Raw genomic sequence first — 20,664 nt, forward strand, 5'->3', positions numbered from 1 at the left:
TCACAAAAAGCAACGATATCGTTAACGATATCGTTATGTGTGACGGTACCTTAAGGCTTCCCCAGTCTAGTGTTTCACTGGTTGGGCCCAGTCCTTTTGTCTGCCCTTATTCACACTGAGGTCAACATTGACACAATGTAAGGTTTTAATATTAGACAGTGTAGGACTGTCCCGATCAGAGTTACCGTGACGAGGTGGGATGGCTTTTGTACTATTTTTTTTTATCAAAAAACAGTATTACTAAAAACTCTGTGTTATTTAAATGCACTTTTGCTTTTTTACTTACATCAGGGTTTTCGTTTACTTTTTTCTCTTGTAGGTTTTAATGTTTTGTGGCCAATGTGAACATGCGTTTAACCTCTGCATGTGTACCAACTCAAGTTAAGCTCAATTTGGTGTTTTTTTCCCTCCTACTCCTCCTCCTCCAGAAGCGAAAGCTCGTCCACAGAGCGCAGTCGCACGACCACTCCATCCGCAGCTGCCAGTGTTGCACACGAGGTGTCCCATTATCGAACAGCTAGTGGAAAGCGTCAGCAGGCTATGTTAGAAATTAAGTGTTTGGGCGACAACAGACACACCGCGGAAGTACTGGCCGAGTACTTGCAGCAACAAACTCTGTCATGGCAGGGCAGTGTACATCTTGAGGCAGGCAAGGTAGTCAGTGATAACGGAAAAAATTTTATGGCTGCCATAGCCCTTTCAGAACTTAAACACATACCTTGCCTGGCTCACACCTTGAACCTGGTGGTGCAGTGCTTCCTCAAAAATTATCCGGAGTTACCAGCCCTGCTCCTGAAGGTGCAAGGACTTTGCTCCCACATCCGCCGGTCGCACGTACACTCCAGCCATATGCTGAACCATTAGCGATCGCTGAATCCTCCCCAGCACCACCAAATAATTGATGTTGCAACAAGGTGGAACTCCACACTGCACATGGTTCAGAAGCTGTGCGAACAGAGGCGTGCTGTGATTAATTTGTGGGAGGATACACATACACGGGCAGGCAGTTGGATGGCAGACATGGAGTTGTCTGGTGTGCAGTGGTCGAAGCTCCAAGACCTCTGTCAAGTCCTTCAGTGTTTTGAGGAATGCACATGGCTGGTTAGTGCAGACGACTCCATCATAAGCATGAGCATCCCACTACTGAGTCTGCTGATGCAAAGTTTCACGCACATTAAGGAGCTGGCATCTGCAGCCGAGCAGGAGGAAAGCCTTGATGACAGTCAGCGATTGTCTGCTCAGGGAACTCTCCTGGACAAGGTGGCGAACAAAGAGGAGAAGGAGGATGATGATGGGGATGAATATTTATGGGAGGAGGATGCTTCACAGGAGGCAATAGAAACTGGTGGCATTGCAAGATCAGGTACAGGGTTTTTGTGGGACACAAGTGATGTTGATTTGCAAGAAAGTGCTCCTCAACCCAGCACAAGCAGTGAATTGACACCTGGAACATTGGCCCACATGGCTGACTATGCCTTGCGTATCCTAAAAAGGGACCCCCGCATTATCAAAATGATGACCGATGACAATTAGTGGTTGGCCTGCCTCCTGGATCCATTATATAAGGAAAATTACAAAATATCATGCCACATGAGAACCTTGAGCAAATATTGGCTACCAAACAAGCAACTCTTGTAGACCGTTTGGTTCAGCCATTCCCAGCACACAGTGGCGGTGATGGTTCTCACACGAGCAGTATTGGGCAACATGGCAGAGGTGTTAGAGGTGCACAAATCCGAAGTGGCGTTGGACAGAGGGGTTTTATGACCAGGTTGTGGAGTGATTTCGCAATGACCGCTGACAAGACAGGTAGTGCTGCATCGATTCAAAGTGACAGGAGACAGCATTTGTCCAGTATGGTTACGAACTACTTTTCCTCCCTCATCAATGTTCTCCCTCACAGGTCATTCCCCTTTGATTACTGGGCATCTAAAATAGACACCTGGCCTGAATTGGCAGAATATGCATTACAGGAACTCGCTTGCCCTGCTTCTAGTGTGCTATCAGAAAGAGTCTTCAGTGCTGCTGGTTCAATACTGACCGAATAAAGGACACGTCTGGCTACCCAGAATGTTGATGATCTAACCTTCATTAAAATGAACCAATCATGGATTTCAAATTATTTTGCCCCGCCTCCTCCTGCTGACACATAGCTTGCCTGAAAAATGTCTTGCTTTTGGCCTCCCCTTACTGACTTCTCCAATTCCTCCATTTGCAGCTGCTGAATGTCCACCATAGGCCATTTTTATACCTCCCTAAATGGGCTGACTCCCCCCACAGGGCTGTGGACACCACCTGGCGCAAGCACCCGTGCGAGTGCCATTTGCCTGGACAGGTGGGTGTGCCCACTCTTGGGCGACGGCACTGGCACAGGGTCCCTCATAGTACAATGAGGTGTCTCTGACGGTGGTTGTGCACAACCAACATCAGACACACCATCGTAATATGAGGGGCCCTGTGCCAGTACTGCCACCCACGAGAGAGTGTTCCCCCCAGCTCGAACAGTGCTCTACCACTTGCAATAAAAATTTGGTCTAAAGGAAGATTTTTGTGACAGAAAAGTAAATGTTTATATTTTTCCATCCACAATGGTGTCACTTTTGGGTATTTTCTATCATATTGACCCCCCCAAACTCACTTCAAATGTGAGGTGTTCCCTAAAAAAAGTGGTTTTGTAAATTTTGTTGGAAAAATAAGAAATCACTGGTCAAATTTAACCCTTATAACTTCCTAACAAAAAACATTATGTTTCAAAAATTGTGCTGATGTAAATTATACATGTGGTAAACATTATGTTAGGGTTGGCGGAACGCACCGAATATTTTTATTAAATGAGATAGGTGTGCTCGCAACCTGGGATCCACCATGCAGGAAAGAACCGGCTGCTAAGCAAGGCGGCGAAGCAAATTTCTATAAATGAACGATGTTACTTCACAGAGCCCGTAGCAAAGAGAACGCTGTGCCCTGTTTAGCTTACCGGGGACACAGCTACTGTGTAGAGCCGACAGTGGTCATGCAGTCCAACCAACACGCAGCTCCTCTCCGGTGGAGCCGGAATTCTAATGGCTATTAGCTATCCCTAAATTCAGACATAAACTCCTCGCCGGAGGTGCCAGCATTCTAGGGGCTTATTTCAGCCGGGTCCCTGACCACACACATGACCACACTGGTGCTGAGCTCGTACATATTTGATACTAGCGCATGGCCGTGCGGTCATGAGAACCTTTTATAGCTGTAGCACCTACAGGACCTTCCAAGAAGGACCAATGGAAGGCTGCCACAGAACTTGATCAGGTACAGGACCTTCCTGGAGGACCAATGGAAGTTGCTGCAGTACCTGAGCATGTGACCCTTGATCTCCACTGAGAGATCTTACCCTGGGCATGTGGAGCCCCCCAGACACAGGGCCACGAGTTCTTGGTACCGGGCCTCTCTGGTTCGGTTCTGAAGCTGTCACGGTGGCTAGACCCGGTCCGCGACCCTGCTAAGGGGCGTCCAATAAAGGTGGTGCAGTCTGTCAGGGGTTCGTGACGCCACCTGTGGTGTTCGGTCAGGGTGACCGACGCTGCTGTGGGGTCCGCTGGGGTGATGGAATGGCAGCTGGATGGTATACCTTCCCACAGGTGAAGTATGTCCCCAGGGCTTCCCAGTAAGGTAGATGGTAATGGTTTAGGGTGCAGTCAATAACGAGGACACAGGGTTGCTGTCTCTTTACCGAAGGCTTCAGGATCCACAATCCAGAGCACGTTTAACAGGGCTATCGGAGACCAGCCGGTCCGATGGGCACATCCAGAGTTTCCTTCGCAGATGGAAATCGTTGCCTACCACTAGCGCCTGTGTGTTGTAGTCCTACCCTGCTGAGCATTCGGAATAGTCCTCACAACTGCTGTTCTCGTTCGTTCGTTCTCTACAGCTCTCTCTTTCTTTGGTTCCAGATCTTTCTAGTTCAACGTCCCCCAGGTATGTTGTGGCTAGGATGCACCCATATGACGGGAAGGCCTGGAGGTCTTCCGGGACCCTAGAGACGCCCCTCTCCCACTGATGCCCCCTATGTCTTCATAGGTGTTTAGGTGAGACAGCCAACCTATACTTAACTGTCCTGCGGAGTTTGGAGTAAGGCCTAGAGTCAGTTACTCCCGCGGTGTTCCGGCCACCGGCTACGCGCCTCAGTAGGATGTTGCCTCGGTCTCACGGCACGACTCCTACTGGTACTCCTTTGTGCTTAATCTCGTTTAGACTGTTCCACAATATCCTTCCCTTCGTGTCTCTCTCTTGGATACCGCCGTGGGGTGTGCAGGCGCGGTTCCGTTACGTTCTGTTCTGTTCGCTAGGCACCTGCCAGGTTCCTACGCCTGACAGGGACCCCCCTGTGTCTTCTCCCTGCAACACCCCCTGCCACGGGATGTTGCCTGAATCCAACCCAGTCAGCTTCTGACTAACTTCCTCCCCGACCCCTAGTTTTACCAGTGTGAGGAGTGGCCCAATAAGTAAAGCCTTTTGCTCCCCCTAGTGGCCGGAGTGTGAAGTGTAAAGTGTTCTGGTGATACCTGGTCAGGAGAACTCCTTTAGTGCCATCAGACGAACCATCACTCCCCTTAGTCGCAGAGCGTCATACTGCAACGACCAGGTCTCTGGGGCGCTGCACATGCTCAGTGTGTGCAAAGCAGGACTTAGTCCCAGAAAAGCCTGGTTGCCGCAGACCAGTGCAGGGTACAATAGCAGAGCCTGGAGAGGCAGCAGTAACCCTTTGCACAGTATCAGATTCAGTGAGATGCTGGGACCGACGTGTCTGCTGAGCAGGCTCCACTGCGGCCGATGCAGAATGGGAGACCACAGCAGACATGGATCGAGATTCCCCCTGTGCGGCGGTGGGAACTCGACTCCTAACACGTTATTTATTAACTATTTTGTGGGATATGACTCTCTGATTTAAATGCATAAAAATTAAAAGTTTGAAAATAGAAAATTTTTTTAAATTTTCGCCAAATTTCCATTTTTTTAACAAATAAACGCAAGTCATATCAAATAAATTTTACCACTATCATAAAGTACAATATGTCACAAGAAATCTCAGAACACCGGGATCCATTGAAGTGTTCTAGAGTTATGACCTCATGAAATGACCCTAGTCAGAATTGAAAAATATTGGCCCGCTCACGAAGGAAAAAAAAACCACAAAATTGAGCTTGGCTTGCAGAACTTAAACGCATGTTCACATTTGCCACAAAACATATAAAACCTACTAGAAAAGAGTGAGTTTTTAGGAATACTTTTTTAAAATAAAAAGTAGCATAAAAGCCATCCCACCACGACAAGGTAACTCTGATCGGGACAGTCCTACACTGTCTAATATTAAATGTTGATCTCAGTGTGAATAAGGCCAGACAAAAGGACTGGGCCCAACCAGTGGAACACCAGTTTGTGGAAGCCTTATATACAATTTCCAGCCCAGGATAGGGAGGCCACACCCCAGGTTGCACAGAATGCAATAATGCAAAGAAAAAAACCCACAAAAATTGGTCATGACTTGAGTTGATACACATGCAGAACTTAAACGCATGTTCATATTGGCCACAACATATATAAAACCTACAAGAGAAAAAGTGAGCAAAAAACCCTGTTGTAACTAAGTAAATTGAAAGCAAAAAGTGCATTTAAATAACACAGAGTTTTTAGCAATACTTTTTTTTATCAATAAATAGCATTCCACCATGACAAGTTAACTCTGATCGGGACAGTCCTACACTGTCTAATATTAAAACCACGAAGGCAAAAACAGGCTAGATCACGAAAGGGTTAGAATTATATTTTACATAGAGCAATTCTCTATGTTATTTACACATCATTTTCGAAGGAAATATTCTTTTAAAGATATATACAGTGGGTACGTAAAGGAGTCATACACCTTTCAATTTTTCACTCTTTGTTTCATTGAAACCATTTGGTAAATTCAAAAAAGTTCTTTTTTTTCACATTAATGAACACTCTGCAATCCATCTTGACTGAAAAAAAAAAAGAAATGTAGAAATTTTTGCAAATTTAATAAATTTGCTCAGTTTGGCTGGACGACCAGGTCTACGAACACTTCTGTGCTCTTAGAAACCTTGAGTACTGCATAGAAATTCTGCTGTAACCTTGGCCAGATCTGTGACTTGCCACAATTCTGTCTCTGAGCTCCTTGGCCAGTTCCTTTGACCTCATGATTCTCATTTAGTCTGACATGCACTGTGAGATCTTATATAGACAGGTGTGTGCCTTTCCAAATCAAGTCCTACCAGTTTATTTAAACACAGCTGGACTCCAAAGGAGGAGTAGAATAATCTCAAGGAGGATCACAAGGAAATGGACAGCATGTGACTTAAATATCAGTGTCTGAGCGAAGGGTCTGAATAATTATGACCATGTGATATTTGTTTTTCTTTTTTAATAAATTTGCAAATATTACTACATTTCTGTTTTTATCAGTCAAGATGGGGTGCAGAGTGTACATTAATGTGAAAAAATGAACTTTTTTGAATGTACCAAATGGATGCAATGAAACAAAGAGTGAAAATTTTAAAGGGGTATGAATACTTTCCATACCCACTGTATATATCTGCATTACTAATCTCGGGGCTTGTTGTCACTTGACAATACAAAGGTGACATCAACCCCATCAGCTATCACCCCACTTGCCACCGCTACAGAGCAAGTGGGAAAAGTGAGGTTAAGTGCCAGAATTGGCACTTCTTTTAGATATACCTTATCTGGGGCAGCTGAGTGCTGATGTTTTTAGCCTGAGGAGTGGGGGCACTAACCATGGCCCCTTCCTAGGCTATTAATATCAGCCCACATAGCCTGTCTGCATAGCCCTTGCCGATTATTAATTATAGGAGGACCTTACGTCATTTTTTGGGGGTCCTCCATTTTAATAGCCAGTAAAAGCTAAGTATACAGCTGTTAGCTGATATTAATAGCCTGGGAAGCTCCATGGGTATTAACCCTTCCCACGTTATAAATATCAGTCCCCAGCCATCAGCTTTCCATCTGCTGGTTAAGAATATTATGCGGGAGCCCACGCCATTTATTTTCAGAAAAATAATCTGTTAATAATTAAATACATGTACAGTAAGCTGCACATGCACTGTTCTAATTATATATGTCACAGACATCTATGTATCTATTATATGTGTATACACTTTGTGTAATCCATCTCTTCTATTCTGTCGCGTCCTGCTGTATTTTACTGCACACGGTGGCTGAGTTGCCAGCTTTTATTCTAGCTAACAAAGAAAAAAAAAAAAAATATATATATATATATATAAATATATATATACATACAGTTGTGCTCAAAAGTTTACATACCATGGCAGAATTTTTGCTTTCTTGGCCTTTTTCAGAGAATATGATTGATAACACCAAAACTTTTTCTCCACTCATGGTTAGTGGTTGGGTGAAACAGTTTTTTGTCAAACTACTGTATTTTCTCTTTTTAAATCATAATGACAACCCAAAACATCCAAATGACCCTGATCAAAAGTTCACATACCCCATTTCTTAATACCGTGTATTGCCAGGCGCCGATTGCTCTCACTGTTATTAGAGGCAGCAGGAGAAGGTTGATGGGAGCAGTAGTCCCATCAGCCGACGCCAGTGACCGGAGGTAAACTTTTTACGTCCAATCACAGCTGCGGGCTCATGCTGTCTTTTAACAGCATGGGAACCATGGCCGTCTGACTTTTACTGCTGATCAGAAGCATTGTTTGCCTCACTATCATGCACATGCACTGGATGTTTGGGGCCCCCATTCAAGTGAATGTGGTCTGGGTTCCAGTTCTGGTCCTGTTCTGATGCCCGATCCCAAACTTTTTTAACTATTCGGCAGAACCTGCCAGACTTGAACATCCAGGGGTCCACCCATCTCTATCTAGAACTAGCTGAAAAGTTAAGTTTTGCCAGCAGAAGTGGAACATAGACAGTTATCGAGAGTTAACTAAGTATGGCTGTGTGCCCACGTTGTGTTTTTTATGCGTTTCTGCCGCAGCGGATACAAAATGCTTAAAAATGCATTCCCATGCAAACCTATGGGATTCTGCAGTTGCTGTGCCCATGGTGCGGATTCTCCAGTTGCGAAATCGCATAGCGGTGAAATCCGCAGCATGTTCATTATTTCTGCAGAATCGCAGTGTAAAGTGAGCTTTTCATGTGTGGATGTTACCTGGGTCTGGAGGAGAGGAGACTCTCCTCCAGGCCCTAGGTACAATAGCCCTGTAAAAAAATAATTAAAATAAAAAATAGGGATATACTTACCTTCTGATGGCCCCCGGAGTCCTCCCGGCTCTCAGCGGTGCACGCGGCAGCTTCCATTCGCAGGGATGCATTGCGCAAACCACCTGGGTGATGTCATGGTCACGCGACAGTGACGTCACAAAGGTCCTTCGCGCAAAGCATCCCTGGGAACGGAATGTATCGGGAGCGCCGCTGAGGAGGTCGGGGGCCGTAGGAAGGGTAGAATAAACATATTTTTTATTATTTTTAACATTCTATCTTTTACTATTGATGCTGCATAGGCAGCATCAATAGTAAAAAGTTGGTCACACTTGTCAAGCACTATCAATCACACTGTCAATCACTTTTCCAAGCGATGCTTCAAATCGCTTGGAAAACGCAAGCATTCTGCAAGCTAAAAATGCTTGCAAAACGCTTGTGTTTTGTGAGAAAAACGCATGCGAATTCCGCATGCGTTTTACCCGAAGTAGGGAGTTGCAGAAATGCGGATATTTCCGAAGCATTTCGGAATGTGGGCAGATAGCCTAAGAGGACAGATCATAGTGGGTGGGCACTTTGTGAAATTCTGGATAGTTTCAGGAACAGAAAGAAGTTAGTTCAGCCTAAGAGTGAGATCAGACGAGGAAAGAAGTCAGGACACTCCTATGGTCAAGGTGATCTACACTGGAGAGTGTGTGTGTGTGTGAAGAGGAGAACAGAGAAGCAGACAGACAAAGAAGGAAAATGACTAAGGAGAAGAGCTCAAGTGGTGACTGTGGAAAGGGAGCTCTTGTTCAGCAACTTGTGAGATATCCTATGGGACTCTGGGAACACAATGTGTCATCCAAGGCTTGACAGCTAAGAAGAGACTATTCAGCGAGACTGGGGGGCACATAGAGTAAAGACACTGGCCACAGGTGCTTCATTTACTCAGTTCCTGAAAGTGCTTTAGCTAGAGAAAGTTAGAAGAGGCATCTGAAGATGTAATACTGTTGAGGGAGCTTGAAAACTCATTACTCCGCTAGTGAGAAGTTTCAACACTTGTGCGGTTGAAAAATGTTTGTTGAAGAGATGTCTCTGTACTGCAACCAAAAGAAAGATGTCTGCATCTCCTGCTGTGCTTTGTGAATCAATAAAGTGAACAGTAAAGTTAAACTTGTTTTTATACATCAATGTGGTCTCCCATTCATGGGGTTAAGGGGAACCTTGGCCATGCTAAGCATGGCAGACCATAGGGCACAAGAAGTGTTCACAGCCACAACAGCAACACATACACTGGAAACAGGCGCCTGTTTTTTATAGCACGCCGTGGTGTTGAACTCATGACACTCGAATATGACTATCACCCTAGACAACGTTACAAATGAAAGAAAAATAAATCTACAGGTCTCAACTAGAGATGAGCAGGAAACACTGATGATGTTGCATGAGCCCTGGGACGCCGGAAGGTAAGAGATTCATAAACTCCCATCGAGCCACCTGGTAGCACTGACCTAGACACTGGACTAGAGTCCCTTGAATTGATCCAATGCAGACAGTCCCAGATTTTGGTCTACACCAGAGGTGTCAAACTGCAATCCTCAAGGGCTGCAAACAGGTCATGTTTTCAGGATTTTCTTGTACTGCACAGGTGATAATTTAATCACCTACACACATAATGATTACATCACCTTGTGCAAAGCTAAGGAAATCTTGAAAACACGCATGGTTTGCCCTCGAGGAATGCAGTTTGACACCCCTGGTCTACACCCTGCAGTCTTGGGCAGCTGCTGAATTTCCATCACTGCCAGTGCCCCTCTGACATCTTCTCCAACAAGGGTAGAAAGAAATGGTAAATTTGCGCTCAACATAATTTGTCCCTCTTTCTCTTTTCCAAAATTTGTGAGGTATGTGACTTATCAGCTGCCTGCTAATTCACACTTTTCTAAGCTCCGCTGTTTTCAGAGCAGGAATGGGTGTTGAAATTCAGTCTCACAGCATGTTGCTACTAGAGCTGGGTCCCGCTCAGACCTCTTACAGTAAAACAGACTGTGCCAAGGTCCCACCCCCTCCTTTCCTACTGCTGCTCGATATTTAGACATTCATCTGGAGGCAGCACTTACTTACTTTGGGAAAACGGAAATATATTGGTCATTTTACTGCAAAGTGCCACCCCTTCCTCCCTTATGTCCTAGGTACCTGCTCTCCTATGCCTAGTTATAATAACCTGATTATATGGTGAATGAATACTTATATTGAAATTACGTATGAATAACGTATGAAATTATGATGAATAATTGAACTTTGTATCTAGGATGTCCGAATATTGACAGAGTCTTAACGTCACTTATGAATGGAATAGTATGGCAAAATAAATAGTTTTCTATTTTTTCACTTTAATGAAATTAAAGCAGTTAGTTCAACTAAAATATGTTTATTTTACAGACAATCTCTGAATTTTCTTTTCTAGAAACACTAAAAACATCAGTAGTCTGTATTTTGACACCATCTTCATTTTTGAGTATACATATTAGGTGGAGCAGGGAAGGCTGAAGTGTTTGGTGGATAGGCAGATGGAGGCCCTTGTGCCACATTCTGAATTACAAGCACCTGTAATGATAAAAGTGATAATGGGTTATTGAACAAAGGTTAGCATCCTAAATGCATAAGTTTAAAAATGCAGTACTAATGATAAAATAATAAAATACACTAAAACGTATTCAGCACTTCTTTTCCCATGTAAGCAGAAAGGCAGAACACACTACAGTCTCTTGAATAGAATAGGTCTGTTTTGCAGCACCTAATACACATTGAAGGTAGCTGTGCTGCACCACACCATTAGGGTATGTTTACACATGGCGTATTCCGAGTACTTTGATCACAGCAGACACCTGCCCCGTCCAAAGTGCTTTTGTAAGTGCGGTGATTCCGCATGTGTTCATTGAACCATGCGGAATCACCGCATCCTATACATAGAACGATGCTATTTATCTTGCAGAGACTAAGCATCTCCACAAGATAAATAGACATGCTGCTGTCTATAAAGACGCACCGCATGTGCGTATACACAGGTTTGCCATTTGTGTATTTGTACGCATAGTGGGTGTGGGATTTCATAAAATCCCCTCCACTATGCTGTAACATCTGGACGCTGTGGATTGGACGCTGCGGCTGGAGGCAGCGTCCAATCCGCAGCAAAGACGCCACTTGGAAACATACCCTAAGATGTGTTTACATCTGACCACCACCTGAGCTTGTAATAGCTGATTGGTGGTTTAGAGTATAAGATCCCTACCCATCTGATATTGATGGGATGGCCTATCCGAATGTTAAAGTACGTAATCAATATTTTCTAACTGGACAACCTCTTTAAATACTTTTGTTCCGTAGAACCACAAGTCTCGTGTAGTTGTCCATTGGTACACATTGCAGTTTAATATCAATAGCACTCTGCTTGTAACAGAATCTATTTCTAGCTTTCACTTGGATCCAAAAAGTATCGTTTCTCCTTGCAAAGAGTGACATGATGAGCATGTCGAGGTGATGAGACTTAAAGCCGCAATGCTCCTCTGGGAAATATGCAAATTGTCTCTTCAGAGAGGAAGAGAGGGTTCTAGTCCTCTTCCTCTCTGAAGAGACAAGTAGCTTTCACTTAAAACACTTACTGAGAAACTGCCACAAAAACTGCACTGTCACACAACTATAATTGCTATTTAAATGGATTTTATTACTTCACTAATTCGAAAGAGAGAGAGAAATAGAGAGACTTTTGCAGCCCTCTAGCCTTTACTGTGACCATTTTACAACAGCAATATTCGAGTCTCCATTGAGTTTTATGGGGTTTGGGTTCTGGTAAAAGTTCGGATAGAGTTCTGGTATCTGAACCAAACTTTGGACTAAAGTTCGCTTGTACCCAACAAACTCGAACTTCAATTGGTCCACTCATCCCTAGAGGTGGAGACTCTAATACACTGTTTCTCATGTGTGCATTTAAAGGGATCTGCAAAACTTGTGTGACTCAAATGTTATCCAAAAGGTTAGCATTCTGCAAAAGAAGGCTTTGTGACATTTGTGTGAGTAGCCCCATTTATATGGTAACCTTCATTTTGGCCCTTCAAATTTGATTAGTGTCACCAAAAAGTGTGAGAGAATAGTATGGTGGGGAAGTGTGAGGGAATAGTATGATAGAGAAGTGTGAGGAGACAGTATGGGAGGAAAACAGGATGAAACAGTATGGCGAGAATAGTGTGAAGAGACCTTATGGTGGAAAGTAAGGAAACAATAGGGGGAAGTGTGAGGGGACAGTATGGGGGAGCATAGGAGGAGACAGTATGGGCCAAGTGTGATGGGAAAGTATGGGGGATATGTGCAGCACGGTGGCTCTGTTTAGCACTGCAGGCTTGCAGTGCTGGAGTTGTTGGTTCAAATCCCGCCAAGGACAACATCTGCAAGGAGTTTGTATGTTCTCCCCGTATTTGCGTGGATTTCCTCCGGGCACTCCGGTTTCCTCCCACATTCCAAAGGCATACTGATAGGGAATATAGATTGTGAGCCCCAACAGGGACAGTGATGATAATGTGTGCAAACTGTAAAGTGCTGCGGAATATGTTAGTGCTATATAAAAAATAAATAAATAAAGACGGTGTGAGGGAAATGTGAATGTAGGAGGCAACAATATGGGGAAAAAAGTGTGAGAAAACAGTATGGTGGAGTGTAGTGTGAGGAGACAGTATGGTGAAAAGTGTGAGGGGACAGCATTGGGAAAAGTAGGAAGAAACTGTATGGAGGAAAACAGTGTCAGGGGACAGTAGGGGGGAAAGCAGGAGGAAATAGTATGCGAGAGAATAGTGTAAGGATATGGGAGGGAACATTATGGGGCAGAAATGTGAGGAGACAGAATGGGGAGAAAGCAAAAGGAAAGTGTGAGTTTGCAATGTTGTGGAAAGTTGAGGGGACAATATAGGGGGGAAGTGTGAGGAGACTGTGTGGTGGAAAGGGGACAGTTGTTACTGCACCCCTGGCACTGACAGCCCTAATGATGAGCTGCTGTCAGTCAGTGCCTGGAACGTGGTTCCAGCCTCCTTTCCCTATACATAGATCTGCAAACAAAACTCATGCACGGACGAGGGAATAAAGTTTTACCTCCTGGCTGAAGCTCTAAGTGTCGGCATCGGCTAGGTTCAGAACACTACTAATTTGCAGATTAACCCCATATCTGTAGGTTAATAGTATTTTTTCACATAAGTTTGCTTTAAGCTTTGTATAGGAGAGGATGCTAAATTGAATATTTGCCGTAAAACTTAGATTTCCTTCTGTTTTCAATTTATGCTTTCTCTGAAACCCAGCAGCATTTCAGAGGAAAACATACATTGCTGCAATAAAGCAGTCAGTATCTGATTCATATTGACCATGGTTTGATGACAGTAATGATGATAGGTTCCTTTTAACAGAAAATGCACACAAAACATCACTTTCAGCCTGTCCTTTACAACTAGGAAGAACAGTGTGAACACTTTGGGTTAAACCAATCAATCCTGGATTACACAAAGATAACCGAAAGAACAGAAAACCCTACTAAAATGGTAAAATCTGATTTTCAAAAAAAAAATTTAATGATTGTTTAATAAATGTTGAATCAGCTCAGGTAAAATAAAGAAACATAATCATAATTTTGTTACAACTTTTCATAGTGTCCATAGTTGGATTTGAAAAAACTGTAAATGAACATTGGAATATACTTGATCCCTGCTATTTAACTATACTGTACACTATACTACAGACTATACCTGAACAGCAAAAATAAACAAAACAATTTCTGCAGAGGAAATAAAGAATCTCCCTTCAATACCATCATTCAGAATAATACAGTTGTGATCAAAAGTTTACATACCCTAGCAGAATATTTTCTTTCTTGGCCTTTTTTCAGAGAATATGAAAGATAATGCCAAAACTTTTTCTCCACTCATGGTTAGTGGTTGGGTGAAGCCATTTATTGTCAAACTACTGTGTTTTCTCTTTTTAAATCATAATGACAACCCAAAACATCCAAATGACCATGATCAAAAGTTCATGTATCCTATTTATTAATACTGTGTATTTGCCCCTTCTAACATCAATGACAGCTTGAAGTCTTTTGTGTTAGTTGTGGATGAGGTGCTTTATTTTCTCAGATGGTAAAGCTGCCTGCTCTTCTTGGCATAAAGCCTCCAGTTCTGTAGGGGTACGAAAACTTATGAGTACAACTGTATGACTGCTGGGGGAACAACAGGCAATGCCTGCAAAAAGATCTATTTTTCTTCTGATGTTCACAAGACCCCAAGTAACAGTGACCTTTTCAAGCATTTTATTTTTACCCCAATAGTATAGGACCGTGCATTGTGCCAATTGCCAGGGCGCGATGAAGAGAAGAAACCTCAGGGCCACCAGGGGAGAAAGAAGCAAACTACATCTGGTGTATCAGATCATTATCCATGCCAGGTACATTGAAACTTGAAATGGCACCCAAAAGCGGCTAGAAAAATCGTTAATGATATTATATATACATATACTGGACTTACCTGAGGGACATTTGATGGCAATCGATCCAGGGCTCGGCCAGCAAATACAGCACTTGATACAGTCACACAGAACACCAGCAGATTCAAAAGAAGAAGGATACCCAAAACTATATATGCACCATCCTGAAAAAAAAGAGACAAACATGTCCACTTAGTACAATTGGATTATTAAAACAAGCAGAACGAGTGTTCTAAATTGTTGCAAATGATGCGCCTAGGTTTGCGTGATGCTTATAAATGCAGTATACTATGTATATATATATATATATATATAGTACAGATAGACCAAACATTTGGACACACCTTCCCATTTAAAGATTTTTCTGTATTTTCATGACTATGAAAAATGTACATTCACTCTGAAGGCATCAAAACTATGAATTAACACATGTGGAATTATATACTTAACAAAAAAGTGTGAAACAACTGAAAATATGTCTTATATTCTAGGTTCTTCAAAGTAGCCATCTTTTGCTTTGATGACTGCTTTGCACACTCTTGGCATTCTCTTGATGAGCTTCAAGAGGTAGTCACAGTGAATGGTCTTCCAACAATCTTGAAGGAGTTCCCAGAGATGCTTAGCACTTGTTGGCCCTTTTGCCTTCACTCTGCAGTCCAGCTCACCCCAAACCATCTCGATTGGGTTCAGATCTGGTGACTGTGGAGGCCAGGTCATCTGACGTAGCACCCCATCACTCTCCTACTGTCAAATAGCCCTTACACAGCCTGGAGGTGTGTTTGGGGTCATTGTTCTTGTTCTCTCTCCGCCATCTAATTTGTTACCTCTGACTATCTGTTTCCATAATTTGCAGTTTTCTCAGTAGCCAGTATACAGCAATTGATATAGTCATACCTTTATTTGTCTGTAGTGTTTTGGCTCCCTCTAGTGGTCAGAGTCATGTTCAAAGTTCTATTTTCTAATTTTTTTTTTTCCATGTCTGATTCTCCTCCCTTTTGCAAAGCATTATGGTAGCTCAGCCTACATCTCCCTCCATTTTCTTTTCACTTCCTTCAGTCTGCTTTCAAGGAAAGACGCTTCCACTTTATTCCCCTTGCAATTGCATTGCCGGTATGTCTTTATGCTTTCTGCAGGTAATTTCTGCTCTAGTATTAGCCTAGCTTAGTCAGTTGTACTCCTAGTTCAATTACTAGCCTTGTAAATGTTCATGCATAATGTCCAACATGTTTAGCATGTATTTCTGCTATACCATGCACTGATTTGTATGTATATGATTGTTTACAGTGTCTCTGCTTCAATATACTACTACGTTTAATAAAGCACAGACTCAACCACAGTCTCCATATTGGACTCCGGTATAGCGGTTTAGCTGCATGTATAGCTACATATGAGCCTGCTTCATTTAGTGAGGACAGAACAGTCCCGTTGAAAAATAAATGATGGCCCAACTAAACACAAATCGGATGGAATAGCATGCCACTGCAAGATGCTGTGGTAGCCATGCTGATTCAGTATGCCTACAGTGTCACCAGCAAAGCACCCCCACACCATCACACGTCCTCCTCCATGCTTCTCGGTGGGAACCAGGCATGTAGAGTCCATCCGTTCACCTTTTCTGTGTCGCACAAAGACATGGTGGTTGGAACCAAAGATCTGAAATTTTGACTCATCAGACCAAAGCACAGATTTCCACTGGTCTAATGTCCATTCCTTGTGTTCTTTAGCCCAAACAAGTCTCTTCTGCTTGTTGCTTGTCCTTAGCAGTGGTTTCCTAGCAGCTATTTTAGCTATTTAGTGAGGACAGAACAATTAAATGGCAACCATCCAGCTAGTGGGATTCAGTGAAACAGCAGCCATCCAGCTAGCGGGATTCAGTGAAATTTCAGCCATCCAACTAGTGGGATTCAAGTAACCAGCTACACAGAGACTAAATACAGCTACAGCAATCTCTGCACAGCCAAGCACTTTCGCAAGACACCATGTCTCAAAAATCACATAGGACAATATCTGTTACTTCTGACTCCTCAAAGACAACATCCATCAGCAGCGCGGTCGCCCTTGCCCGCGCGAATGCTGAAGCCGCCAAAATTGCGGTTACCATACTTGTTTATTATTGCAGTGAGGGCGCACTCGCAATAGGCATCTTACTATTTACTATTGTGCAAGAGCCCACAATTTATACCCAGGTGTGCAGTATACACCGCAGGGGGCGAGTAGGGGAGCAGCCCACGTATTAGGTAGCAAGTAGTGTTGAGCGATGCTTTCCGATATTTGAAAGTATCGGTATCGGATGGTATCGGCCGATACCGGCAAAATATCGGATCTCGCCGATACCGAGTTCCGATACCAATACAAGTCAATGGGACACAAATATTGGAATGTATCCTCGATGGTTCCCAGGGTCTGAAGGAGAGGAAACTCTCCTTCAGGCCCTGGGATCCATATTAATGTAAAAAATAAAGAATAAAAATAAAAAATATGGCTATACTCACCCCTCCGAAGAACCCTGGCTGTCACCGCTGCAAGCATCCGCCTCCGTTCCTGAGAATTGCAGAGAGTGAAGGACCTTCGATGACGTCGCGGTCAGGTGACCGGTCACCTGACCGCTCACGTGACCGCTCACCTGACCGTGACGTCTCCGAAGGTCCTTCACTCACTACAGTCTCAGGAACGGAGGCGGATGCTCGCAGTGGTGACAGCCAGGGTTCGCCGGAGGGGTGAGTATATCCATATTTTTTATTTTTATTCTTTATTTTTTACATTAATATGGATCCCAGGGCCTGAAGGAGAGTTTCCTCTCCTCCAGACCCTTGGAACCACACGCACCGCACACTCCGATACCGATTTCCGATATCACAAAAATATCGGAACTCGGTATCGGAATTCCGATACAGCAAGTATCGGCCGATACGATACGGAATGCTCAACACTAGTAGCAAGTAGTTATACTCCGGGCACTTGTAGCGCAGTATTTTACATTCAATCAGTTTATTTTTACCTCGGCAGAGTGGGCACAGGTCTGCCTAAATAGCTGCAGCACTTGGGCCTCCTTCCAGTGTAGCACCAGTGTGTTCCATTATTGTTCTATAAGCAGAAGAGACTTGTTTAGGATAAAGAACACAAGGAATGGACATTAGACCAGAGAAAATCTGTGCTTTGGTCTGATGAGTCCAAATTTGAGATCTTTGGTTCCAACCACCGTGTCTTTGTGCGACACAGAAAAGGTGAACGGATGGACTCTACATGCTTGGTTCCCACCGTGAAGCATGGAGGAGGAGGTGTGATGGTGTGGGGGTGCTTTGCTGGTGACACTGTTGGGGATTTATTCAAAACTAGATGGTGGCCCGATTCTAATGCATCGGGTATTCTAGAATATGCATGTCCACGTTGTATATTGCACAGCCCATTTGGTATATTGCCCAGCCACGTAGTATATTGCCCAACCACGTAGTATATTTCCCAGCCACGTAGTATATTGCCCAGCCATGTAGTATATTGCCCAGCTACGTAGTATATTGCCCAGCTACGTAGTATATTGCCCAGTGACGTAGTATATTGCCCAGTCACGTAGTATATTGCTCAGCCACATAGTATATTGCTCAGTCACGTAGTATATTGCCCAGTCACGTAGTATATTGCCCAGGTACGTAGAATATTGCCCAGCTATGTAGTATATTGCCCAGTCACGTAGTATATTGCCCAGTGACGTAGTATATTGCCCAGCCTCATAGTATATTGCCCTGTCACGTAGTATATTGCCCAGTGACGTAGTATATTGCCCAGTTACGTAGTATATTGCCCAGTGACGTAGTATATTGCCCAGTCACGTAGTATATTGCCCAGTCACGCAGTATATTGCCCAGCCACGTAGTATATTGCCCAGTCACGTAGCATATTGCCCAGTGACGTAGTATATTGCCCAGCCTCATAGTATATTGCCCTGTCACGTAGTATATTGCCCAGTGACGTAGTATATTGCCCAGTTACGTAGTATATTGCCCAGTGACGTAGTATATTGCCCAGTGATGTAGTATATTGCCCAGCCACATAGTATATTGCCCAGTCACATAGTATATTGCACAGCGACGTAGTATACAGCACAGAGCCACATAGTATACAGCACAGACACATAGTATACTGCCCAGTCACGTAGTATATTGGCCAGTCACGTAGTATATTGCCCAGCTACATAGTATATTGCCCAGCCACGTATGTAACAGGTTAAAAAATAAAAAATAAACATATACTCACCTTGCGAGGGCCCTTGTAGTCCTGTCGCCTGTGTGCGGTGCATGTGGCAGCTTCCGGTCCCAGGGTTGGTATGAGCGCAGGACCAACCCTGGTGATGATGTTGCGGTCACATGACCGTGACGTCATAGCAGGTCCTTCTCGCATAACATTCTGAGCACCGGAACCTGCCGCTTGCACTGCCGAGGACAGCGCACATCGGAGGGTGAGAATAACATTTCTTTTTTATTATTATTATTTGTAACATTAGATCTTTTTACTATTGATGCTGCATACGCAGCATTAATAGTAAAAAGTTGGTCACACAGGGATAATAGCTGTGTAACCGGAGTGCGTTACACCACGCTTCGGTAACGCTGGCATTAACCCTGTGTGAGGGCTGACTGGAGGGGAGTATGGAGCGGGCACTGACTGTGGGGAGGAAGGAGCGGCCATATTGCCGCCGGACTGTGTCCATCGCTGATTGGTCGTGGCAATGGTCGTGGGCGTTTTGCCACGACCAATCAGCGACTTGGATTCCATGACAGACAGAGGTCGCGACTAATGAATATCTGAGCCAGACAGAAAGACAGAAGGACAGACGGAAGTGACCCTTAGAAAATTATATAGTAGATTGAAGGCATACTGAACCAGCATGGCTACACAGCATCTTGCAGCGGCATGCTATTCCATCCGGTTTGTGTTTAGTTGGACCATCATTTATTTTTCAACAGGACAATGACCCCAAACACACATCCAGGCTGTGTAAGGGCTATTTGACCTAGAAGGAGAGTAATGGGATTCTGCACCAGATGACCTGGCCTCCACAGTCACCAGACCTGAACCCAATCGAGATGGTTTGGGGTGAGCTGGACCGCAGAGTGAAGGCAAAAGGGCCAACAAGTGCTAAGCATCTCTGGGAACTCCTTCAAGATTGTTGGAAGACCATTCCCGGTGACTTCCTCTTGAAGCTCATCAAGAGAATGCCAAGAGTGTGCAAAGCAGTCATCAAAGCAAAAGGTGGCTACTTTGAAGAACCTAGAAAATAAGACATAATTTCAGTTGTTTCACACTTTTTTGTTAACCCTTTATCTACCAATGTCCTTTTTTTGGGACGCCTAATCTTTTGCTTCTAGCAACTAAGCTTTTATAATTTTTATAATTAGGTCCATTTTTTTGTGTTGTGTTTGTGAAATGAATGTTTTTAAAATGGGAAATCATGTCATTGTCATTTTTAATTGAATATTGTGAGGCCCTTTTCTGAAAAATCCGTATTTGTAAAAATTTGGCAAATTATGTTTCTAATTCTTTAGGACCCAAAACCATAAAAATCTGTCATTTAAAAAAAATGAAAATTGCTAATTTGGCAAGTAATGGGTTAAGTATATAATTCCACATGTGTTCATTCATAGTTTTGATGCCTTCAGTGAGAATGTACAATTTTCATAGACATAAAAATACAGAAAAATCTTTAATTGAGAAGGTGTCCAAACTTTTGGTCTGTACTGTATATATACAGTATATATACAGTATATATATATATATATATATACTGTATATATATATATATATATATATATATACCGTATATACTCGAGTATAAGCCGAGATTTTCAGCCCATTTTTTTGGGCTGAAAGTCCCCCTCTCGGCTTATACTCGAGTCATACCTGGGGGTCGGCACGGGAGGGGGAGCG

The 20,664-nt window shown here is 43.6% G+C and overlaps 1 protein-coding gene across 1 annotated transcript in view; it reads right to left on the reverse strand.

The window, feature by feature from the left end:
- Nucleotides 1-10,644: 10,644 nt before the first annotated feature.
- LOC138667662 (membrane-spanning 4-domains subfamily A member 4A-like) overlaps nt 10,645-20,664 on the reverse strand; it is a 149,974-nt gene continuing 139,954 nt past the window's right edge. Inside the window, exons 6-7 of the mRNA XM_069755788.1 lie at nt 14,784-14,906; nt 10,645-10,836 (exon numbers count right to left, since the gene is read on the reverse strand). Of these exons, the coding sequence (XP_069611889.1) occupies nt 10,738-10,836; nt 14,784-14,906 (222 nt within the window). The 3' untranslated portion in view covers nt 10,645-10,737. The remainder of the gene's footprint in view (nt 10,837-14,783; nt 14,907-20,664) is intronic.

This window comes from Ranitomeya imitator, chromosome 2, assembly GCF_032444005.1.
Source record: "Ranitomeya imitator isolate aRanImi1 chromosome 2, aRanImi1.pri, whole genome shotgun sequence".
NCBI classification, from domain to species: Eukaryota; Metazoa; Chordata; class Amphibia; order Anura; family Dendrobatidae; genus Ranitomeya; species Ranitomeya imitator.